This window comes from Elephas maximus, chromosome 1, assembly GCF_024166365.1.
Source record: "Elephas maximus indicus isolate mEleMax1 chromosome 1, mEleMax1 primary haplotype, whole genome shotgun sequence".
In the NCBI taxonomy this organism is placed as follows: domain Eukaryota; kingdom Metazoa; phylum Chordata; class Mammalia; order Proboscidea; family Elephantidae; genus Elephas; species Elephas maximus.
The window spans coordinates 215,291,585-215,318,232 of NC_064819.1; the positions used below are offsets into that span (position 1 = coordinate 215,291,585).

The 26,648-nt window shown below is 39.3% G+C and overlaps 1 protein-coding gene across 11 annotated transcripts in view; it reads left to right on the forward strand.

Moving 5' to 3' along the window:
• The window catches only part of UTRN (utrophin), a 610,574-nt gene that overhangs the window by 422,663 nt on the left and 161,263 nt on the right, over window positions 1-26,648 (forward strand). For all 11 annotated transcript variants that reach the window (XM_049902936.1, XM_049902887.1, XM_049902897.1 and 8 more), the window contains one exon: window positions 10,233-10,389. In XM_049902936.1, coding sequence (XP_049758893.1) covers window positions 10,233-10,389 — 157 coding nt within the window. The remainder of the gene's footprint in view (window positions 1-10,232; window positions 10,390-26,648) is intronic.

Consider the following 26,648-nt stretch of genomic DNA (forward strand, 5'->3'; position numbering starts at 1 on the left):
ATTTTTGTGACTTCCCTATCTGGGTTGATATCTGGTTGTTCTGTCCTGTGTTCTAGTCTTGGGTTGTTATCTGATGTTATTGATTTTCTAAATGGAGGATTCCCTTCAGTATTTCTTGTAACTTTTGTTTGGTTTTTACAAATTCCTTAAAGTTCTTTTTATCTGGAAATGCCCTAATTTCGCCATCATATCTGAGAGACAGTTTTGCTGGATATATAATTCTCCGCTGGCAGTTTTTTTCCTTCAAGGCTTTATATATGTTATCCCATTGCCTTCTTGCCTGTGCGGTTTCTGCCGAGTAGTCCGAGCTTAGTCTTATTGCCTCTCCTTTGTAGATGACCTTTCATTTATCCCTAACCACTCTTAAAATTGTCTCTTTATTGTTGGTTTTGGCAAGTTTGATTATAATACATCTTGGTGACTTTCTTTTGTGATCTACCCTATGTGAGGTTAAACGAGCTTCTTGGATAGATATCTTCTCATCTTTCACAATATCAGAGAAGTTTTCTGCCAACAAATCTTCAACAATTTTCTCTGTATTTTCTGTTATCCCCCCTGCCCTGCCCCGTTCTGATACTCCAGTCACTCCTAGGTTATTCCTCTTGATAGAGTCCCACGTAATTCTTAGGGTTTCTTCATTTTTTAATTATTTTATCTGAGTTTTACTCAGATAAGTTGGTGTCAAGTGCTTTATCTTCAGTCTCACTAATTCTGACTTCCATTGCCTCAAAGTCAGTTCTGCTCCTGTGACTTTCTGTTGAGTCGTCTAACTCTGAAAATTTATTGTTAATCTTTTAGATTTCGTTTGTTGTCTCTCTGTGGTTTCTTGCAGCCTGTTAAATTTGTCATTATGGTCTTGTATAACCTTCTGAAGTTCCTCTGTAGCTTTATCTGTGTGTTCCTTGGCTTGTTCTGTGTTTTGACTGATCTCCTTCCTGATCTCTGGAAGAGCTCTATTAATCTTTTGAATTCTACCTCTGGTAATTCTAAGAAATTCTCTTCCTCCATAAGGTTTCTTGAGTCTTTTGGAAGCTTACTGAAGCCATCAGGGTCTGCTTCTTTATGTGCTTTGATACTGACTATTGTCTCCCAGCCATCAGTAAGTTACTATATTTATTTTATTTTTGCTTACTGTATTCTAGCTTCTTGTTTTGTTTTGATATGCCCAAATAGGATGGTTGTGTGAGCTAGTTTAATTATTGGCATCTTTGAAGCTCTCATGTCCTATCACCAGGTGGTTAGAGCTGTTACTAGGGTCCTAGTTACTAGGACCCAGGAGTCTATTTCCTTTTATTGTATGGATTCAGCTCAGGTGTCCAGGTAGTCAGTCACCAAGTGTGTGGTACATTTTCACCTACAGTCCTGCACAGGCAGGGGTGATTGGATTAGGTACAGGTATCTGGCTGCAGTAGGGGGTCTTGCACTGATCAAGGCAGGGGGCTGATGGCTGCCCGAGTATCTGGGAGGAAAGCACATCCCTGTTCGCCAGAGTGCGTTGGTAGGTGGGATTTGCAGCCAGATTATAGGCACCCAACGCTGTTGCCTGTAAGGATGGGGAGGCACCACTTATTCGTGGACCCCTGTTGTGGGTGGCTAGGTGATGTAGGTGGAGCCACCAATTCTCGGGCCTCTGATATGGATAGGTGAGGACCCTGCTTCATGGGCAGGGTGGTGTCAAATGTTGTAAATATGCTACTCCCCCTTATAGCTGATACAGTTGAAAAATAGGCTTAGGTATATACCCTGTTGTACCGTGCTAATGAGGGCCTGTGCTGTTGAAATTGGCCCACACAGGTCTCTGCAGGGGTGAAAGGCAATCAGAGCCCATGGACCCCTTATGCCTGTGCCTAGGCAAAGGAGCTGTGCCTGCCCTGGGTTCCTGGCTTAGGGGAACTGGCAGATTACTTTTTCCTGTTTGTTAATTTGTTGCCTCTCCAAAACTGAGAGAATGGCTCAGAGCACCCAACAGGTCCTACTTCCAGCACAGGGTGCGCGGCAGTCGCTGAAGCTGGGCTGGGATTGGTGTAGAGTGAGGAGGGGGCAGGTAAATGGGAAAGAGATTTTTCTCAAAGAGGGTGTTTTTTGGATCCACATGGTGGGTTCAACTCATTTACATTTTGCTGTTTGAGGGCTGCTTCTTGCTGGTTCTGGAGGCTTGAGCAGACTCCACCACTCGGTCTCTCCCACTATGGAAAACATGTCCTGAGCGCCGCTGCTTGCTTCACTGTACATGCCAGCCAATCTAGCCTGCAGGGTGCCGGTTCCCATCCGGTCAGGTCTGGCAACCCCTCACTGTTTCTGAACTGTGTCTCCCTCACCCTGCCACTCAGTCTAAATCCTCAACTTTGCTTTTGATGTTCAGGGCTCCTAGATTGTCATATATAACGAAGTCACTTCTTTTTTGGGTCTTTGTTATAAGAGGGACCACAGGAAGCATCTGACTACTCCACCATTTTGGCCCCACCTCCAGGAAATATTTTTCCGGCAACTTCTATATTTTGATTTCCCAAGTTTCTTTTTACTTTATCTGTAAGTACCTAAGCCCTGTAGACTTGGCCATACCCTTGTTCAGTGTCTTCTTGAGATGATCAATCTCCAGGAAACCTTCAGTTCTTTCATCCTCTTGAACTTCCTCTCTCTACTTTCCCAGATCATAAACACCCTTTCTGCCCTCTGCTCTTAATTCTCTAGAGCACAGCATTTTATTTTTTCACATCCCACCTGGCCATATGCATCTGTACATGATTGGTTTTACCATGTTAGTCGGAGAAGAGCCTGTTGTAGCAAATCGGAATTGTTAACATCATCAGTAAAATAGCTCTCCTCACGTTAAAATTATGTACCTTAGCCAGAGGGATGCCTTCCTTCCTTAGCCTATTATGTATCAGAGTCTTCTTACACTATTATTAAATCAATTCCTAGAAAAGGACATTATGTTTGGTAGAGAGCCAAGGAAAATGAGGGAAACCCTCAGTGAGATGGATTGACAGAATAGCCGCAACAATGATCTCAGACATACCAGTGATCGTAAAGATGGCTCAGGACCTGGCAACATTCATTTTTGTTATGCGTAACGTCACCATGAGTCAGAGCCTAACTGACAGAAACTAACAACAACAACCTTACAGTTTTATCTATTATATATAACTGATCTAGAATATTCAAAGTAGGTTGCCAAGAAAATGCACATCCTCCAATATTTGCCACTGTGGAATTCTTAGCTTTCTCCTTATTTTTCCTTTTTCTGAAAGTGCCCATTTTTCTCCTCATCTTTAGTTGCTTAAACTGTTCCTGTTTTCAGATTTCATCTACCCCTTTTACACAGCTTAGAGTCCATAGTAAGCCATTTCAGTAATATCAGAACCTTCAGTTCCTTCTTCCCCTTGAACTTCCTCTACTTTCCCAGTCTCTGACACTCGGATGACAACACCCTTTCTACGCTCTACTCTTAACCCTGCGCTGCCTAGTGTTGCTCTAGACAGTAAAAGAAAAACAAAATAAAAGGTAACATTTCCTCTGCTCTAATTGGGCACTTCCCATTTTCAATTGGTATACTGGAATTCTGAATGATTTTCTATCATATACGTCACCATTCTATTCTTCTTTAGCCCTAAATCATTTCCCAGTATTCCCTTTCTGCATTGCTTCATTCTTTTCTGAGAATGAGGTCATCTAATAGATGTCCCTTCTGCTCCTTGGAGTATACAGTATTCATGTGGTCTGTATTTCAAAATGTGCTTTAATTGTGCTGAAGTCGATATTACCATGGCAGGAAGTATTTGCTCTAATTTATCATCATTTTCAGAAAAGAGAATGTCTCTCAAAGATCCTAATAACATTTAGTATTTATTGTCCATTCAGGTACCAGACCCTGCACTAAGTGTTTTATAGGCTTTACCTCATTTGGCCATGGTGTGGCCATTGGAACAATGTAATATGGGGCTTGGTACCTTGGGTTAATATCTTAAATATTATTTTTGAATCTTTTCAGGTAATACTGGTTAAATTTTTAAATACGGCAACCTAATGTGCCACATATTCTTTTGTAATCTAAAAAACATATGTACAATTACATATTTCACAAAGATCAGTATAAGAGAAGACAGCTAATGATTTGAAACTTCACCTAGAAGATAGCCTTTGTGGAAAATTTGGTATTTTATGTTCCCTGGGGGAAAAAAATGAATTTTAATGTAATATTTTCAGTATTGTAAATGACATGCTTGAATTTTTACATTAAATATGTTTAATTTAGGATTGTACTAATTAAATACCCACTTATCAGCTTAATAATGTTTAATATAGATCCTTATTAACATATATAGTTTCAAAGGCCACTGAAATCGTCAAATCTAATGAAAACACAGTTCAAAGTTAAAATTCTATCTTCCCTTGCTTTTATGAGTCTCTTAAAAAATTCAGAGCACCTTTTAAAAAGCCCTTAGAGAAGATTAACCTTTAACATGATCATTTACATCTAATGTTATCACGTTTTACAATGTCATTGACACCACTTTAACCTTTGCTAGCTGATTTTGCTAGCCATATTGTAAAAGTACTAAAATTGCCTTTTCCCTACGCCAGTAAAGAAAGACTGTGCGGATTCCCTCTTTCTCTTTTTGTTCTGGTGTAGTGTTTTCCAGTAGAATTTTCTGTGATCATTGAAATATTCTATATATCCGTTGTTCAGTACAGTAGCCACTAGCCAAATGTGGCTTACTGAGAGCTTGAAATGTGACTAGTGTGACTGTTGAACTGAGTTTACAGTTTTAATAACTTCAGTTAATTTAAATGTAAATAGTTACACATTGCTGGTGGCTACCATTTTGGAAGCACAGCTCTGATGTTCTTTTCAAAAAAGTCAAGCTAGAGTCCTCATCATCTGTTGTGTGCCATCGAGTCTATTCTGACTCATGGCAATCCTCTAGGACAGAGTAGAGCTGCAGCATTGGGTTTTCAAAACTATAGTCTTTATGGGAGCAGATCATTAGGTCTGCCTAGTGTTAGATCTTAATTCCTTTTCTGGGAGTGGGATTAATTCCCTTTTAATATTACCTGTTATTCTTGCACTAATTAAGATATTTGCTTTCATTATAAACCAATTTGTAATCTGTGGGTTACCAGAAGCCAAGAAGAAATTATATTCCTTAAACCTGTGCTGTCCTTACTCAGAAATAAAATGAAATTCAGTTGTTGTTGAATTGACTGAAACTCATGGTGACCCCATGTGTGTCTTGAGTAGAACTGCGCTCTATAGAGTTTTCAGTGACTGATTTTTTGGAAGTAGATTGCCAGGCATTTGTTCCAAGGTGTCCATCATTTGTTTAGCCTATTTTTGCGTCTCTTAATTTGAATCATTATATTCTTTGGTAGGTCTTCTTGCCAAATATATCTTTACTTGGCTACAAATATATCTGGATGGTTTTTATTTACCCTCCTAAATGTGGCCCATAATGGAAACAATGTAGTAGAAAGAGTGTGGACTTGGGTGGGGTTCCAACTTCTCACCCTGGCATACTGAGCAAATTTCTTTTTTTGTCTGAGCCATGCTTCCCTCGTAGAGCTGTTGTCAGGTTTTCTATCTTGGAGTATGCTATGTTTGGTTTACTTGTCTTTCACCCAACTTGATGCTGGAACTGTTGATGTCATGTGTTTCTATCTCTGCAACAGTGCAATGCCAGATACCAGAGTGGGCACTCAATAAATGGCCATTTGTATTGAATAAATGAAAAAATGTATTTTATTTTAACAAATGCTACCCCCCCCCCCCACACACCATTTCTTCTCTTTTTCATATTTGTGTACCAGAGAAGCAATGATAACTAGTTGGAAGAAACATTTTTCCTGAAAGGTGGAGGCTCTTGGTGATTTAAAACAGATACTAAAACATAGCTTCCTTCATAGTTCGTTTTCTACTCTATTTAAATAATGAGGTACCATTTTTATGGGTCTTTATCTTCTAACAAGGTTTTGCATTACATTTTTTAAATTACTGGTCATTTAAGAAAATATTTAGAAAGTTGTAAAAGAAACGATTCAATCTAAAAGGGGTAAATTGTGTAAAGCATATTCTGTAATAGGCACCATCCTAGGTTTATAATCTATTTAATGCAAGTATGTATGGCTTTGCACCTGTAAAGTATCCAAAGAATAAACTGGAACAGCTGAGAAGTTAGTAAGTCACATTAATCTGAGTTTGCACCGGAGTTAGATAAATAAATGTTTTAAGTGAAGATTTTAAAAACGTGACTGATGACTGGTTATTTATCTATAGTCTTGGGGAATTTTAGGTTTTAAAATGTTTATGGTAAAATCGAGAAAGTACAACTACACCAAACACAATTTCAGGTTTCTTCTTACAAAGCATTTAATCCCTTGCCCAAGAAAATGCTTTCATCTTGCAAGATGAAAGAATTAAATTGAAACTAGAACACTGAAGGCTACTACGGAAGCATGCGTTTATTCAGGGATATGGTTGTAATCCACTGAACACAGAGTTATAATGTATTGGAGAATAACCAGAACAGATTTGCTGGGCAAAGATTCTGCTTGATCAGCTTGCTTTTTGTTACAGGAAAAGAAAGACGCAGAGAAACAGGTATACCGATGTTACCTTTTTGATTTCAAAGTCACTTTGGCATCTCTCTTAAAAAAAATATTGCTTTCATCTTTATAGATAGTGTTTAAGGTGCTGACTTCTTCAAGACACTTGTGCTTTTTGTGCCTTAAGTTTAAATGATCCAGGTTCATTATTTTTGTGCAGTTAAAAGAGTTAATTGCATTGGAAAAGACGTTTGCATGTTCTTCAGTATAAAAAGTACGTGTAAATGGGTTTCAAAGAATATAACGCATGGTTTATTTATTGATTAAAGAGTTAAAGTACAGACATTGAAGAAACAGTGTCCAGTAATCTGAAACACGAGGTCAGGGTATGCAATAAGTGTTTTGCTCACGGAGATACCCAGGCACTTCTTGATTGGGAACCTCTGAGGCCCACCTGTCATTTTCTTTCGCGTTTAAACATATTGGAAAGAACTTGCAAGCACTCAGTCAAATCTACTTGTTGCAAAAAGATTTGTAACTGCAGAGCAGAGAGAATTTTCAGTATCATTGAAATTATTTAGTTCTGCTCTGTGACTAGTGAAATTATTGTTTATCAGAGAAAGGTAATTACATATTTGGCCTAAAATCAATCAATATGAACACAGAAAAGCTGGAGTTCAAGCAGAATCACAACCTTGTTAAAGCATAATTGTGTAAAATGAGGTCTACCAGAGCACCTGGGGAACCTACTGACCCAATCATAAGGGCAAGATAATACCATGAATTTTACAATCATACCATCTTGAGAAATATAAAATGCTTTGAACTTTTCTGTATTTACAAATTATTTTTTATTATTTTGTACCTAGCTTTTTGAATAAGACATAGAAATTTAGTGTTTGAATAAACAACAACAAAAAAAACCAAGCCTGTTGCCATCGATTCGATTCCGACTCATAGTGACCCTAAAGGACAGAGTAGAACTACCCCACAGGGTTTCCAAGGAGCACCTGGTGGATTCGAACTGCCAACCTTTTGGTGAGCAGCCATAGCTCTTAACCATTATGCCACCAGGGTTTCCAGTGTTTGAATAGGTGGTTTTGTATTCCAAAAACCAAACCTATTGCCTTAGAGTCGATTCCGACTCATAGTGGCCCTATAGGACAGAGTAGAATTGCCCCTGTAGGGTTTCCAAGGCTGTAATCTTTACAGAAGCAGCCTGTCACATCTTTCTCCCATGGAGCCTCTGGTGGGTTTGAACCACTGACCTTTAGTTTGGCAGCCAAGTGCTTAACCATTGCACCACCAGAGCTTCTTTGTTTCATGTTGTTGTTGTTAAAAGTGCCATCCAGTCAGTTCCAACTCACACTGACCCTGTGTACGACAGGAATAAATACTGTCCGGCCCTGCGCCACCCTCATGTTTGTTGTTAGGCTTGAGCCCGTTGTTGCAGCCACTGTGTCAGTCCATCTTGTTGCTGGTTTTCCTCCCTTTTGCTGACCCTCTGCTTTACCAAGCATTATGTCCTTCTCCAGGGACTGGCCCCTCCTGGTAGCACGTCCCAAGTATGAGAGATGAAGTCTCACCATCCTTGCTTCCAAGGAGCATTCTGACTGTACTTCTTCCAAGACAGATTTGTTCGTTCTTTTGGCAGTCCGTGGTATATTCAGTATTCTTCGCCAACACCAGGTGGCTAGTAATCAAATTGTAAATAGATTGCAGAATAATTGGCTTTTATACATGACTGTGAATGCTGGGTCATGCTATTTTAAGTATGCAGAACTCTAATTTCTTTTTTAGCTAAAATATTGGTTCATAGATTATAGTTACTATTTTATGAATTAGAGATGAACTGAATTATAATTGTTTTTCTTGAGAACATTATGAACTTTTGAGCTATGATGTATTACTGAATTTATATTGCTAGGAGCACCAGCTAATGTGATCAAATGAGAGAATAATTGTTAATATTAACTACAGTAGAGCTATCAACATTGAGACAAAGGCTTAAGTAGATCAGGTGTTCAAAGAGTAACTTACCGATAGGTCTAAGAGACAACAGTGGCTCTGCCTGGTTGGATGACTCATAGGTTCTTATCCCAGTGAAGATACAGATTTATGGAGGTGGGGGGTCTAAGGTAAATATCAAGGTGAGAGTTGTATCAGAGGATATGAAATATGGTGAACAGAGGTTTCTTGCACCTGTGATTACTCCAAATGAGTCATACATATGAGACGTTCAAGAAGGCTGGCCATGATATAACGGAAAATTACAAAAACAAGCCTCAGTATATGCATAGTATATACGCACAACCAAACCGGCTGCTGTCGAGTCGATTCCAACTCATAGCAGACCCTATAGGATAGAGTAGAACTGCCCCTGTAGAGTTTCCAAGGAGCGCCTGGTGGATTTGAACTGCTGACCTCTTGCTTAGCAGCCGTAGCACTTAACCACTACACCACCAGGGTTTCCATATGCACATAAAAATATAATTTTTCTGATTTCACTTATATGCATGGAAAGAGGGCTAAAGAGGAAAGTCTTTACTCTTTGAAAGCTGTCATGTAACAGGGCTTATGTTTGTGTCTATCTGCCTCTAAATCTTAAAGGTCATAGACAATCAAGGTAATTCCAGTTCACCTGAGTTAGCAATTAAATCTACATCCGAAGTCTCTTCACTGGGCTCCAGGATTGAGTAAAGGGTGATTCCTTGAGTCTCTGGAGTTGTTTCTGTCTGATCCATCTGTTCAGATCAAGCCTACATATAGGATTGAAACTGGGTAACTGGGTTTTCTCTGGGGCTCTAGTAAATATGGGCTTTTATTTACATTTCTATTCTTAAGGGATTTTACTTTTATTGAAAATTTAACCCCATAAAAAATGTATTTCTTAAACGCAGTTCCCTGATGATTAAGTTCATAATTTAAGAATCATGAGGATCATTTCCTGTGCTAAAAACAGAAATTATTATCACAATAAAGAGCTCACCTTAAAATCAGGGAATAAAGTACTGCAATCAGTGATTTTGCCCAGGTGTTCTTTGATCACAAGGAACATTTGCCACTGGACGTCAGTCAACCTTAAGCCAGGTCGTATTCTGTTCTAGCAAATATCTTCTTTTCCAGTGTTTTGAGGTAAATGTGGGCGATGTTTTGCTTTTAATAATTTATTTGTTTACAAGAGAAATCAAGACATTTGTAGTTTCCTAAAAAATAATAAGTATTTGCTATGCTTTTCAGTGGTAACCACATCTGGTATGTACCTTTCTAAATACTTGCATAGAGTTTCTTTTCTTTCTATCCCTCTCTCAGTGAATATAGATGAAATGAGAAAAAAAATACTTAGATGTACATATATACTATGCATAAGCTACTGAAACTTGCTTTTATATGATTTTATATCATGCCTGTTATTCTTGAAGGCCTCAGATATATATGCCTTTGTGGTGTGGGGGGCGTACATTTTAAATTTTGATAGATATTAACAACGTGGCCTCTCATTCTCTCAATATTATAGCTTATTAAAAGTAGCTTTTTCTTATAGGAAATATGTTTTTACAAGAGTCAGCATCTTTATGGGAAGCGAACAAGGGTTGGCAATGCAAGAATACTAGACTAAAGGAAGGTGTATGGTAGTTTTGTGACTACAGATCCGATTTATATCTGAGGCCTATGTTCTCTCTCAACAGGGCCCATTTGGAGGCCAGCGCTGAGAAGTGGAACAGGCTGCTGACATCTTTAGAAGAACTGATCAAATGGCTGAACGTGAAAGATGAAGAGCTTAAGAAGCAGATGCCCATTGGAGGGGATGTTCCCACCTTACAGCTCCAGTATGACCATTGTAAAGTAAGTTGACCACATGCGGTGGGTGCTTTTTTTTTTTTAATTTTATTTTGGTGAAATAAATACTCTGAAATAAAATTCTGAGTAAATATCTAAGCCCATCCAATTACTACAGGGCTCTCTTTCTCCCCACCCACCCCCCAACTTCCTGCTTCTAACTGTGAGCATTTAGATACTTTATTTGAATTGCATACTTTGCTTCCATTTTTTTCAAGTTAGGTTGCCTCTTCATACTTCATTAACCTTTTCCCAGAATTTAAAGATATCTAAAGCACACTATTACTCCTAACCTGTAAAATTTTTCTAACTTTTTCAATAAATTTTAATAATGTGTTATATTGGGAAATTTTTTTTTAACTACAAGTTAATGATAGAATCATAAAAATATTAAACTCACTTGTTTATATTAATTGAAAGTAAAAAAATAAGGAATTGTGGTAGTGAGAAATATTTATTTGATTTTGCTCTTTACATACAATGGAAGTTCTCATTCTAAATCTACGTTTTAATGCAATGCTTGAATTCTTTTCTCAGTTTAAAATGACAAACACCTGCACTCTTCTAAAGGAAGACGTCATCTATGTAATAAGTGACTCTAATGCACAATGTTACCACCTGTAATATATTTTGCTTTGAACCTTTGTGACTAAGTTATTAAAAATTACCATTTGGGAAAAGAGAATGTGATAAGGGACATAGCTGTAAGATAAGAAAAAGAAACTGTTAGTGTATGCTGTGTGTGTGTGTATATATATATGTATTATGGTATTGACAGGGAATATTGAATATACGATAGACTGCCAGAAGAACAAGCAAGTCAAATATATATATACATATACATGATATAAATAGAAGATTTAAAATTACTGATTCTAGAAAATCACATTTTTCTCACATTAAAAAAAAATTTCCCTTCTAACCCCAGAAGACATGGCCCCTGGACTGTCTGTTCACCCAGAACTAAGCCATTCCTGAAGCCAACTCTTCAGATAAAGATTAGACTGGAGTATAAGACATAAAATGATACTCGTGAAGAGAGTGCTCCTTAGTTCAAGTAGATGCATGAGACTAAATGGGCAGCTCCTGTCCAGAGGTGAGATGAGAGGGCAAAAAGGGACAAGAGCTGATTGGATGGACATGGGGAAATCGGGGATGGAAGGGAGGAGCGTGCTGTCACATTGTAAGGAGAGCAACTAGGGTCACATAACAATACGTGTATCAATTTTTGTATGAGAAACTAACAGGAGCTGTCAACTTTCACTTAAAAAAATGTATAAATTTTTGTATGAGAAACTAACTGGAGCTGTCAACTTTAACTTAAAGCACCCCCCCAAAAAAATTCCTTTCTGTTAATTATTCATGTGTCCTTTTTTGTGAGTTCAGATATTAGTGATAGAAAATAATAATACAGAGCTATTTCAATATAAGTGCTATGTAAGGAATAAAATCTGTTTGTGGCTTCAGATAGGAAATGGCTTTCCTATTCTGGCCTTTGCAAGTCCAGTGCATTATCAGCCTTTCCAGTCAGTCCTGGCTGTTTTCTACCTCCCCCTGCCGGCAGGCTTACCATGTTTTAGGTTGCGTTGTACTCTGTTTCACAGCATGATTGCATTTGCTCTGTTTGAACCCTCCGGGCCCAGGTATTTAGGTAATAAGGACAATGGGGATAATGACGCTGAAAATAAGATGGGTTCATTCATTCAACAAGCATTTTTTGAGTGCTTAAAGGGGTCCTGGTGGCAAAAACCGTTAAGCGTTATCAGCTAAACGAAAGGTTGGTGGTTGAGTCCCACCCCGCGGCTCCAGGGAAGAAAGACCTGGTGATCTGCTCCTGTAAAGACTACAGCCTAGAAAAGCCTACGGAGCAGTTCTACTCAGTCACATGGGTTCGCTATGAGTAGAAATCGACTGGCTTGCACACAACAGCTAGAACAAATATGCACCAGCCACTATTCTAGTCACTGGTAAACCAACAATTAATAAAACAGTTCTTGCCCAATTCCTAATAGTGAGAGACATACACTAGACATATAGGGAACAAATATAGAATATGTAATAAAAAAAAAAAATAGGTGCCATGAAATGATACAGCAAGGTCGGGGGGGAGAGAGAAATGGGAGAGTGTAGGCAGAAGTGCTAGTTGATGTGGAGAAGATCAGGAAAGTACCATATATGGGGTGACTTTGAACAGAGACCTGAGGTAAGTGAGGGGGTAAACAGTGCTAATCTCTGGGAGAAGATACTCTAGGGAAAGGGAATGAAAAACACAAAGGCCATGCTTGGCATATCTGAGGAATAGTATGACCTTTTGGTTAGCAGCTGAGCTCTTAACCACTGTGCTACCAGGGCTCCATTGCTGAAGTAGTTTAGCCAAATAGAGAGGTGAGAGATGAGGTCAGACAGGTTGGGCGAGTAAAGGGGCAGGAGGGTGTGTCAGATCACATAGGTCCTAGCCACAAATTTGTGTCAACACAAGTCGACACACATTTGGGGGAACACAGTTCAATTTATAACAGTAAGTATTGCATTATTTCATTTTACCTTTAAGAAATCATGATTCTGTCATCTGCATTTTACATTTAAAGACTCTGCAGTTTATAGACGTTAAGTAGTTTATACACCCTTACTTAAATGAGCAAGCAATTTCATATTATCAGGACTCGATCCCAATTTGTGTGAGTCCAAATACATCCATCATTATTTCAAAGCATATTTATTGAACACATGCTTTGTGCCAGCACCATTCTAAATGTTTGTTAACTGTGATCGATTATTAATAGAGAAACTCTATAGAGAATCCTGTGAAGTTTCTACTCAAGATCGTACTATTTCGTCACTCTTTATTGACATTGTAACTCAACCTGTGAGTGAGCTAGCATTGGAATTTAGCTGTGTGTGTGTCCCCTCTTCTTCGCTCTCAAGTGTCACTTTCCTGGCTTAGTTTAGGCAAAAGCCTAACGATGCTTTTCTCACCCTATATATTTCTTCAGCTGCCTTTTGAGAATGTACTAAAAATGAACATTAAAAATTACTCTGAATGAGACTTCATTTCACATACTTTGGGCATATTATTACGACGGACCAGCCTCTGCATAAGAACATCATGCTTGGTAAAGTCTAGGGTCAGCAAAAAAGAGGAAGACCCTCGACGAGATGGACGGACACAGGGTTACAATAATGGGCTCAAAGATGCTCGTGATTGTGACGATGGTGCAGGAACAGGCAGTGTTTCATTCTATTGTACACAGGCTCACTATGAATTGGAGCTGACTCAATGGCACCGAATGACAGTGGTGCTAATTTTGCACTAAATTAGCTGTCTGTATACATTGGTTAGGAGGCCTTGGGTGGAGCAAATAGCTAAAGCACTTGGCTACTAACCAGAAGATTGGAGGTCCAAGCCTACCCAGAAGAACTTCGGAAGAAAGGCCTGGCGATCTACTTACCAAAAATCAGCTACTGAAAATCCTGTGGAACACAGTTCTACTCTGATAACACACGGCATCACCATGAGCTGTAATTGACTGGACAGCAACCAGTTATACATTAGTTGAATAAATTAATTCACAGGACATACAGAAAAAAAATCACCAGTTTTCTGTTTCCCTATATAGCACTATCCAGTACGGAAAAACATGCTTGATTTTGGGTAAGCATTCAAAATGGGTCACTGCTGAAGTATTATGTCTTGATGATTCAGTGGTCCTCTCTAGGGTGGCCATCACATATTAATAAGTTTATTAATTGGCATCACATCTGACTTTGCTCCTATGAATTATACAGAAAGAAAAAAACTCAAGAGGGCAAATAAAAGCTTAAAGCATGATTTTTCTGTATTTTCTTTTTGGTTGTAACATTTGCTATTACTTTGTGAGTCAAGACTTTAAAATCTAGTCTTCCTGAGTTCTTTTTTGAATGTATGAGCTACCATATCTATAATATATTATTTGTGGTTGTAGGGCAGTTAGGGTGCACTGAAGAGGTGAAAGTGTGGTGGTTGGCTCCTCATACATGTGATAATTTGGGTTAAAAATGACACTGAGTTGTTACTGAGCGGTAAGGAAGTGGAAGAGGCACTGAGCTGGAGTGAGAACACCTTTATATCAGAGCTCACTCTGCCACTGATAATTGGGCGACCCCGAAAAAGTTATCTGACTTATCCAACCTTCAGTTTCTACATCTGTAAAATAGAGATAATAAGTAATTCCATCTGCCTACACAGAATTATTCTGAGAATAAGATGAATAATGTAAATTAAAGCATTTTAGAAAATGTGAATTGCTGTGGCGTAACATGTTATTTTACTCAGTTATAAGTATTCTGTCAAAAGCAGCCTTCTTCCCCAGCTGCCAAAAATAATGTTTTCTAATCAATGGGTTTTTATGCTATCCACTGCCATTGAGTCGATTCTGACATATAGCGACCCTATAGGACAGAGTAGAATTACCCCATAGGGTTTCCAAGGCTGTAACCTTTATGGAAACAAGCAGCCACACCTTTCTCCCACAGAGCGGCTGGTGGGTTTGAACTGCTGAACTTTTGGTTACAGCGGAATACTTTAACCACTGTACCACCAGGGTTCCCTAATCACTCTGTATTATTAAAATTAGGGCTAATCGCTATATATGATTACTACTAGGGTTCTTTTTAAAGAAATGCAACACCTACATGTGCTTATTGGCTTTCATTACTGAACTTTGCGAGCCTTAATCACTGAATAGTCACACTGTAGGTTAGTTCAGCCTTATGTCCGTCCAGTAGTTCCCTTCCTGGACATTCACTTTAGCCAGTGTTCTGACCTAAAGGTAATTCTCTAATTTATCCTGAACGTTTTCTTAAAATCAGAATCTATTCTGAGAGTACATGTGGTGGCTCTATGTTTTGTGGCAGCTTTTTTTTTTTTTTTTTTCCAAGCATAGCAACCAGATTTCTTGGCCGTTGGATTCTGTGCAGAGTTGGAAATAGCGGTACCTTGCTCAAAGATGGTGGCCAACTACACTGCTTTGGATGTGTGTCATGCTCCTCAGTCCTGGCAAAAATCCAGTCTCATGTATCAGGCTCATGCATCCAGTCTCATGCATCATGGTGAAGGGGCTTTCTTTGCCTCTTCCAAATCTCCCATTCCAGGGCTTTGCCATGTAATTTTTCCCATTCCGGCTATGGTTCGGGATCACCCAAATTTTAAAAATCTGGTTCTCTTCCAGTTTCACTTTGTCAGCCATGGCTGAACTGGTTTGAATTGGTTCAAAGCCCTCATTTTTTCTCTTTGCCTTTAGATTCTATCCAGAGAGATCTTTACTTTTTTGCATGCATATGCAACTTAGAATTATTGATTATTACGTCTGAAAGTGACTGAGAAATAATTTAGTCCTACCTCTTTGCTAACAGTGGAAAAAAAAGAGGCACAGTGTGGTTTGATGAAATCTGGGTTTTCATCCCTCCCTCCCTCTCGCCCTCCCAACAAATACTTATCATTTACCTACTGTGTACCTGGTAATTTCTGAGTCACCAGGGAGACACGGAGAAAGACTCATTAACAGCCTGCATTATGCAGGTGACACAACCTTGCTTGCTGAAGTGAAGAGGACATGAAGAACTTACTGATGACAATCAAAGACCACAGCCTTCAGTGTGGATTACAGCTCAAAATAAAGAAAACAGACATCCTTACAACTGGACCAGTAAGCCACATCATGTTAAATGGAAAGAAGATTGAAGTTGTCAAGGATTTCATTTTAGTTGAATCCACAATCAGCACCCATAGAAGCAGCAGTCAAGAAATCAAAAGATGCATTGCCTTGAGCATATATGCTGGAAAAGAGCTCTTTAAAGTGTTGAAGAGCAAAGGTATCACCTTGAAGATTAAGGTGCACCTGACCCAATCCATGGTGTTTTTGATCACCTAATATGCATGTGAAAGCTGGACAATGAATAAGGAAGGCTGAAGAAGAACTGATGCCTTTGAATTGTGGTCTTGGCAAAGGATATTGAATATACCGTGGGCTGCCAAAAGAACAAACAAATCTGTCTTGGAAGAAATACGACCAGAATGCTCCTTAGAAGCAAGGATGGCGAGAGCACTTTCATTTTGCATTACAGTTTCCGGTGACATCATCATATACGAAGTCAAAACAAAAAGCTCTATCTCAGTACCTCAGGTGGATGTGGAGTTGCATGCTGGGTAACTGTTAAATGATTCAGTAGCTTCTTGCAGTGATGCCAAAAACACTGATTTTAAAGAGTCATGTGAAGAACGTACATAAAATATAAGTAGACATTTGACTGTTTTACCCATGTCCCTAACCGTTTATATGTTCAAGTTGATTTAAAAATTTTATTGGCTTTTCTTATTTGATAGTGGGGTATTAGCCTATATCCTGAGGCATCTTGGATTAGGGCTTTGAATTACAAAGAACCAGATATGAAACTAATCTTTAGTGCTTGGGCTTAGATAGACCTGCTTTCAGTTGTCACCTCTTCAGCTATATGATTTAGGTCCTGGGGCATGTTATGGGATCTCTTCCGTCTTCAGTTTCTGCCCATCAGTAAGTGTACAGCAGTTAGCGTAGTACGTATAGTAAGTGCTGAATAATCAACAGCCATTGGAGTTATTCTTTAAGCCTGGGCTTATATTTCCTAGTGTATTTTTTGTTTTGACTACTCAGTGCCTGTATTTTGTATTTCCCCTTGAATTCATTGTTTGAACAGTGTTGTTAGGCACCGTAGAGTCATTTTCGACTCATAGTGGCCCTATGTACAATAGAACAAAACACTGGTCCTGTGCCATCCTCACAACTGTTGCTATGTGTGAGCCCATTGTTCCAGCCACTGTGCCAATCCAGTGTTTGGGCACTATAATGCCGTAAACTATGTTTATTTCATCTTATTTGTGACTTAATGGATAACTTAGAGGGCTCAGGAAATTGGATGAAGTTATTAAAATAGTATCTTTGATACTTTACAGAGGATAAGATTGAGTCCTAGAGCCTAGGAGATGGTTTATTTCTGTTCTTAATAAAAGAAGATGATGATTTATTTCTGTTCTTAATAAAAGAAAACAGCTTATCATGGAAAGGCCAAGCCCATAAGACATATATGCGTGCAACGCCTTTGGTTTAACTTATCAAAGATTAATAGGCAAATTATAAATGTTTAATCATAAATAAAATTACCTTTAAAGGCTGTCAGTATTCGCATATTGCCATAATTTATAAAGGAACAAAGTTAAGATAATTGGAGCTCTGGTGGTACACAGTGGTTAAGAGCTATGGCTGCTAACCAGAAAGTCAGCAGTTCAAATCCACCAGCTGCTCCTTGGAAACCCTATGGGGCAGTCCTACTCTGTCCATAAGGTTGCTATGAGTTGGAATCAACTCGATAGCAGTGAGCTTGAGTTTTTTATTTAGATTTACATTTGCCTGACTTTATCCTGGATGCAGACTGCTTTCACAGTCACAGATAACTATGATTGTAGTCTCTGGTATCAAATTTATGCTCGTACTCACTCCATATTCTTAGGGGCTGATGTAGAAACTCACATATTCTCAAAGTCATCTGGTTCCCATGTTATTTCTCTATTCCAGTCCTTCCCATGTATATCTAGGGCTTAATGACATGTTTTATAACTATTCCTTGATAATGACAGTGCCAGTCACTTCACTGATTGATTGATTGATTCATTCATTCATTGATTCATTCATTCATCCACCCAGTTTGTTGAATGCCTCATGTTGCCAAGGATTGAAATTCATGCTGAAACTACAAAAAGCAATAAGGCATAGCCTCTGCACTTCAATGAGTTATTTTAATAATTCCTGTTTCTAAAAGCTCTGTGCTTGTGATTTTGTTGGGTGCATCCAGAAGGAATATTATACATTTAAACGTTTTTGGTGATGACTCTGAGATTTCCAGTTCGAATGATACTGTAAGATCTTGCTTCAAAGCACCTCATCTTTTCAAACACCTAGCAATTATAGATAAAATATTTAAAAAAAACAGAAAATCAAGCATGCGACAGTCGGGCCCCAAAGCAGGACAAACGTTTTATAGACCAGAAACAAAACAGAAAAGCAAAGTAGTCAGTGAGGCTGATGCTGGCAGAGAATATGTAAACAGCCCTGGGGCCAAAGGGCCTTGGGATGAGCATAGCCAAGCCATTGCTCAGTACCTCATTCTTAAACATTGAAACGAGTGATTCACAGCTTGGCACCCTTTCCTTCTCTAGTGTGAATGTCCTAGGAACTGATATTATGCAACATCAGTGTATTTCGAACCCTTAATTAAATGCCTTTTCTTTCTTGGATGATTAAACAGTGACCCAGAACAATGGTACATTGTCAGCAATAACAATAAGAAATGTTATTACATAATAATAAATGTTCAATACATTGACAACGTGTATACAGAGTAACTGTAGATACACATTAAATTTGGGAAATAATAGTAATAAATCATATAATGCTGTGACATTCCAGAGAGATTTTTAATGTCAAGTATTTGGTACAGGGCCTGATATCTCATAAACAATAGTAAACAGTTGCTGTTGTCATTTCCCATAATTGCTGAAATTCTGTTTTGATAGTTTTGATCATTTTTGTTTTGCTCAAAACTGTCCAGACAATATGAGTTGTTTTAATTAGATAAAAATGGTATTAATACCTGTTATTTACCATTTAATACAGCCCAGCAAAACTAGCCCCCAATTACTCACCTAGGAATTAGAGGTTACTTTCCATTCTTTGTAAGTATCAGCATTACCAGTGTGGTAAATAACACAATCATATTGCTTTTCTCATGTAGGCACATGTTTAATTCCCTGAAATGTCAAAATAAATGACTACCTTAAAACGTTTAGTGTTTTAATAAGTTTGTTTTCAAATAAATGGATACAGTTGAATGCTTCCGTCTCGTAACTTAAATGAAATTTCTGTTATAGATTTTTAAACTTTTATAGAAAGTGAGGTCACAGATAGGTAACCTCAATTTTCAAGAATGAGAAATTATCGGGAGTTATCAAGTGTCCAAGTTTTTAATGTTCATTTGTGATATTATATAGATATACTTCAGTCAAATACTTCATGATTGGATAACATTGTAGCTGTGGTTTTTACTATATGAATTGTATTTTATTTTCATTCATAGCATTGCAAATGTCAAGTTATGTAGGGGCAGTTTTCTGAGCTCTAATACCATTTCTCCAATAGAATGCATGTTTGACTTTAGAAAAAGAAATCTCCAAGAATCATTGAAAGTGTATGATTCAGTTATAATTTCTTGTATGCTAGTCCATTCTCTCAGGGTACTCTGTCCTTTGCATAACCCACTTTAATTCCTATATTCAAACCTCATTATGTAAGAGTCAGAGCATTTGGGTCTTAAACTGAATTGCCCAGATACATTCACCAACTTGTTCATTAAAATAACAAATTCTGACTTTGTCTTTAAAACAACACGCAGCATTACATTTAATATGTGCGTATATGTGTGTGTTTTGGTCCCCATCCCCACCCACCTAAAGTAACATGAGACTCTACCTGCCAAATCTGTAATTTTGATATTATGAGGTTACCTAAGGTCAGAAACTGACCTTTTCCTAAAATTGATTAAAATTAATTTCCAAGTTCCCCTCCAACCTTTGCCTTCCATGTTGACTTTTTATCAGACTCGCAGCCCACTTAGGTCTGTTAGTAAAACTCTTCCTTGTGTCCAAAGCAACAGTTTTCTAAGTGAACCTTTTCCCTACCTATGCCACCTCAGTTCGTTGTCTGTACCCAGGGTTGTCCCCTAAGCCTGATAGGTATCATTGGAACCTCATCCGACAGGGCCATGGAAAACCCAAGTTTAGAAGGAGAGATGAGGCAACCTCCTACCTCTCACTCTCTGGTAGTGAAATTACGAATGGACAACAAAGCTAGGCAAAAAATCAAGAATGTAAAACCAGTCAATATAGTCCCCTCCTTTATTTGGTCCATCCCTTAGTGAACTGCCTCTGGAAATTTTTAATCCAAAAGATAATTGCATAAATCTAGCTATTCATTTGTTCATTCAAGAAACTTTTAGGTTGCATCTGATGTTTGCCACATACTTTGCTGCTGCTATTTGCTGCTGTTGAGTAAGCCCCTGGCTCATGGCAACCCCGTGAACAACAGAACGAAACTAGGCCCAGTCCTGCGCCGTCCCTATGATTGGTTGCATATAGGACAGTTTTGTTCCATAAGGTTTTCATTGACTGAGTTTTGGAAGTAGATCCCCAGGCCTTTTTTCCTAGTCTGTCTTACTCTGGAAGCTCCACTGAACCCTGTTCAGCATCACAGTAACACACAAGCCTCTACTGACAGTTGAGTGGACACTGTGTGTCTTACCTAGTGCTGCTATAGCAGAAATACCACAAATGAATGGCTTCAACGAAGAGAAATTTATTTGCTCACAGTAAAGTAGGCTAGAAGTTCAAATTAAGGGCATCAGCCCCAGGGGAAGGCTTCCTCTCTCTCTCAGCTATGGAGGAAAGTCCTTATCATCAGTTTTCCCCTGGACTAGGAAAGAGCTTCTCCAAGCAGGAACCCTGGGTTCAAAGAACATGCTCTGCTCAAAGCACTGCTTTCTTGGTGGTATGAGGTCCCCCTCTCTCTGCTCACCTCTCTCCTCTTTATCTCAAAAGAGATTGCTTCAAGATACAATCCAATCTTGTATATTGAGTCGTGCTTCACCACTATCCCACCTCATTAACATCATAGAAGTAGGATTTACAACATGTAGGAAAATCACGTTAGATGACAAAATGGTGGACAATCACACAATACTGGGAATCATGACCTAGCCAAATTGATACATATGTTTTGGGGGGACACAGTTCAATCCAGACACTGTGCAAAGATGCATTGACCTGGAATTGAACCTTTATCTCCCACACGGAAGGCAAGAATTCTACCACTGAGCCACCAGCTTAGGTACTGGAAAATCATTGGTTCATAAGATGATTTTTATACAGTCTAGCAATGGAGACAAGCTGGAAAACAAGAAGAGACTGCAGTGACATCAGAAGCCCTTTAATGTGGGCACAAATAGGCAGCCAGGGAGGCACAGAAGAATCATGATTATTTGTGCTTGAGAAGATTGGGAAAGGCTCACTGAACAAGGAGCCTTTGAGCTGAAAAAGACCTTGGACTAAGAACTGACTAAGCAGTATTATCAAAACTGGAGGGAAAAATCCTCCAAATGAACCATTACATGACTTGGAGTTGGCAGTAGAACGAGATGTTGCTTTCCTCCCTTTTGATCATACATAGAATAAGGCAGAAAGAGAAAGAAAATACAAGTTCAGTACCTAATACAGTGCTGAATGATAGTAGATACTGAATATATTTGCTGGTTGAAGGAACACATTTATCTGTACATGTATTTTTAAAAACATAGGGAAGAGTAGTGTTTTATTACACCATGGAGCTGGAGGACTCCTGTCTCGGTTTTAGCATTCCTACTCAGTATTCTGATTCAGGCATCATTTTTGATGTCAGTGGGATGGAACCAAAATGAATTTATGTATTAAATGTTCATTTAGGGATGTTAACCAAAACTTTTAAAGCACCATGAAGGAGATTTTTATTAATTTTTTTTTATTTTGTCTGCATACCAATGAAAAGTATGCCTGTTTTCTTTTTTCATGTAGTTTTATTACTTCTATCAAATTTAATGACTCTTCTGCTCCTTTTGCCTGTCATACTATAATAACTTCAGATCTATATATGCTGATTTAGCTTTGGAAGGAAGTTGGGGGGAAAAAAGTGAATTGCATTTTAGCAGATTCTCTGTATGTTGGTATCATTTATTTATTTCTGCTTGCTCTCTTCAGTAAGCAGTTAAGTGCCTTTTTTTTTTCTTAAATCAAAGCCTAAGGAAGCTGATTGTTCCAGCAATACCTCTATTTATTATAGCTCAGACACCTTACATTCAGGGCTAGCTTTATGGACGTGAGAAGGACCTTGTGTTTGGGTTCATGCTCTGCTATGGTTGTCTTGATGTTCTTAATAATTTTGGAACACGGGTCCTGCACTTTTATTTTGCATTGAGCCCTGCAAACTATGTAGCTGGTCCTGTTTACTTTTTTTCTCTTTCTGTCTCTCTATCCATTTTTACTTGTTCATGCTCTAAAGAATATTACACTTTTAAAATATTTCCACGTTAAATAGCTGAATCTTTAATAAAGATAATAGCTAACTTCGAAATATAAGTCTTTTTTTCAATAGCTAGAAATAATCTCAATTATATGAAATGTTTGAATTGTAAGAGAATTAATCAGCACAATTACACTTTATGCTTTTGTATTGTAGTCAAAGAGGTTACCTTTTTTTCTATCTTAATATGGCCTTAGTTATTCAAATCAAGACTTGGAAAAATCTTTGTATGAGGGAAAAATGAATTGGCATATCTTTGATTGTTGAGGTAGTTTTTAAAATATAGTTTATTATTTTCCCCTTATCTGCTGAATATTGCCAGATCACCCAGCATTTGTATGAGATGCAGAAAGCAATGTGACCTTTGTTCTGGGTTCCTGGGAGCTGGACTACACCTCAGACTAATGAGTGAGGGGCTGACTAGACCAAGGAATACTGCACGGTGGCACAATGTTGCCTGGCCTTAGGAGGCATGATGTAATCTCCCATAACTGCATGGTGAGGTCAGTGAAGACCCTGAGCACAGAGGCTCAGAGCACTTCCTGGTTGGCAAGAATGTTTGCTCTCAGAAGGGTAGTACATCCCCTGGGGACATGTAAGCTTTGTTTTGGGAACCCTTCTAGACCTCACCCTATGCTTCTCTTAGTTTCATTCTTTTTGGCTATAATAAGCATACAGTTGTAAGTATGGTATACTCTTTATGAGATTCCGTGAGTTGCTTCAGGAAATTATGTAACCAAAGGGGCAGTAGAAGCCAGCAGGAAAGAAATTAAGGGTGTCGTGTAGATTCCCGAGCTTGCAGCTGGCATCCTGAAGGGGTAATGGGAAACCAGCTCTGAGTCTGTGGGGAGCAGAGCAGAAAGTTGGGATTTCCTGCGAACTCCCCAAGCTTGAGGCTTCTGTCTGCCTGTTTGACAGTCCGAAGAACTATGTTCTTTTAACTTGTAAGCTCTGACCCAAATCTGGGCGGCCAGAGAAATACTGCACGGGTAGCTAGTCTGAAGGATGGTGCCCTTCTAACTTAGGAGCTCTGACCCAGCTTCTTGTGGCTAGGGTCAGAGACAGTGCTGTGAGAGTGGTTGGCGATGAGAATGGAGAAGGGAGAGGGTGAGGACTGGACCCATCCCCACATTTTGGAGATTAGATTCATGCTGATCCTTAGTATGCAGTTGGTAATGAAGGTGGGATTTGCCCATTACTTAGCACAGTTTGCTGTAGGGCCTCTTCATCCCTCTGTCTCTTCTGCCTTCTGGTAGCCTCAGGCATTCCTTGACTTGGTGCAGCATAATGCCAATCTCTGCCTCCATCTTTACATGGCTGCATTCTCCCTGTGTCTGTCTGTGTCTCTTCTTTTCATAAGGATACCAGGCATATTGGATTAGGCCCCAACCTAATGACCCCATTTAACTGATTACACCTCAGTGAATCCATTTCTAAATAAAGTCACATTCACAACTACCAGGGGTTAGGATTTGAGCATATATTTTGGGCAGACACAATTCAACCCATACTAGCATCTATGAAAGGTGGTTAAGCTAAGATTCCTAACAGACATAAAATCCAAACCAAACCCGTTGCCGTCGGTTCAACCCCAACTCATAACAACCCTCTGTGTCAGAGTAGAACTGCCCCATGGAGTTTCCAAGGAGCACCTGGTGGATTCACATGCCGCCCTTTTGGTTCGCACCCGTAGGTCTTAACCACTACACCACCAGGGTTTCCAGTAGACATAGGCAGTAACTTTAAAGCAAGGAGTCCCATGCTCAGTAACTGTGCTGGCACATTTTACATTTTATAAATAAACCTAGCCTTGGAGAGGTCTTTGAAGGACAACATAATGGAAGGGTCTTATGATTATTAGAGATATGAAAAGTATGCTTCCAAAGCACATTTGAAATTCTTAATAATGCTGTTCTTTAAAAGTAATTTGTTCGGTGATAAATGGGTTTGGTTCTATTAGGCATTCTTTTCTTAAAAGTATAATTTTGAATTACGTAAATAACATGTTACAAATTTTATAAAATAAAGAACAAAAAATTGGCTGTAATTTCACCACTGAAACACGACCGTTTTCATTATGCATTATTTCCTCTTTGTATGTTCACTTTTCACACAGCTCTAACAGGGCACATAGTTTTTATCCTGTCCTTTTGCTTTAGTTATATGTCATGCCTATTTCTTCACATTACTATATGGTCATTATCGCAGTAATTTTTCAAGGTTACGTAATGGTCCCTAATATGGCCATACCACAGTGAACCTAAAAATGGAGATTGCTTTCAATTTTTTCTCAATCATAAATAATGTTACAATGAATACTTTTGTATTTGTAGCTTTTTCTGGATCATTTTCTTAAGATATGTTCCCAAAGGCGAGATTCTTGTTTCACACAATATGAGCATAGTAATCACTCTTGATATGTTGCCAATCTGCTTTCCCAAATGATTGTACCAATTTTCTATCTCCAGCAGTTTCACTGCATCCTTGCCTGTGGTTTCTCACTTTTTCTCCACTTTACTGTGAACCTGGTAATCGTTAGCATTAAAATGCTGGTATTAGGAGGTGGGGCCAAGATGGCTGACTAGGTAGAAGCTACCTTGGATCCCTCTTGCAACAAAGACTCAGAAAAACAAGTGAATCAATCACATACATGACAATCTACGAACACTGACCATCAAACACAGATCTAAAGAGTTGACCTGAGTGACAGAGACTGAGAACGAACAACCATGGAGAAGCAACAACTGCTTTTGGAGCCTGGAGCCAGCGTCCCAGTCAGAAAACCTTGGCGCCAGGCTTTGGACTGGGTGCAGGGGAGCTAAGCATGGCATCCTGAGATGGCGCAAACACGGGACGCAGCCCTAGCCCCCAGAAGAGACCGCAGGGGAAGCCCAGCCAGTGCACGCAGGCAGCGCAGCAACGCGGCTGACAGGAGGAGAAGTCACCGGGAGGCAGCGACTGATTTTGGAGCCTGGAGTGTGGCGTCCCAGCTGGGGAACTTTGGTGCTGGACTTTGGACTGGGAGCAGAGGAACTGACCATGGCTTCTGAGACAGCACAAGCACGGGACGCAGGCCTGACCCTCGGGGGCAGTCTCGACCCAGCCAACACACACAGGCTACACACCCCTCGGGAATCTCAGGTAAAACAGTCATCACCAAACAAGATACGGAACTTTGTCTATATTCCGGGGTGCTACTCTCTCCTATTTATCGGATCCCTCCCCTCCCCTCCCCTTCCCAGGCATCTTCATTAAGGTTGGAATTTCCTGAGCCAGAGAGTGAAGTGTGCTGCAGTTTCTCTCTTTTTTTTTTTTTTTTTTGGTCTTTCCCTAACCCATTCTCCTGGCCTGAGGCAAGCAGCTACAAAAAAACCCAGGGATCAAAAATCCTTCCCAAATTGGACTAAAAATACAGAACCAGCTCCAGCCAAGCATATGTGATCCACAGTCTTGGGCTTTCATCCCTACAGGGAACAAGGTGGCTATTATAATGCAAAGGCAATTCTGATAGGGATCTGACTGTAATTGTTTTAGCGGATTACTGGGAAGACAAGTTTCTCGGGTCTGATATCTCTGCGTATTCAACAGAGCCCTCAATGATCCACAACAGGGAACTGAGGGTTGAAGCTCCCCCCAGACCACCTAGCCTCCTGCCTTAGCGGTCTAAGGAGGGTGACACCTACCAATCTGTAGAGGTACTTGCACTGGGTACCTAAGATACAGCTGCAGAGCCCACCCACCAAAGTGCTTTAGGAACAGAGACACACCTACCTCACTGGCACTTGGGGGAAGCCTGTCATCATCCTGCCCCCCCTGGAGTGTGAACCCCTGCTGCTACTAGAATCTGGTGCACACAACTATCACCACTACTTCTCTGGGTGGATAGGTGACAGTCTGCACCACACACTTGATGACCCAAAATCAGATTCTACTCAAGAACAGTGAACGGACTCTTAGGCTTATATATCTGGTAACAGCCCAAACCAGCTGGTAATAGGACATAAGTGATTCAAGGGCTACAACAACCAAGACAGCGCAATCTAGTAGCCCATTTATGTATATTGAAAGAAAACAAAACAAGATAAGACTCAG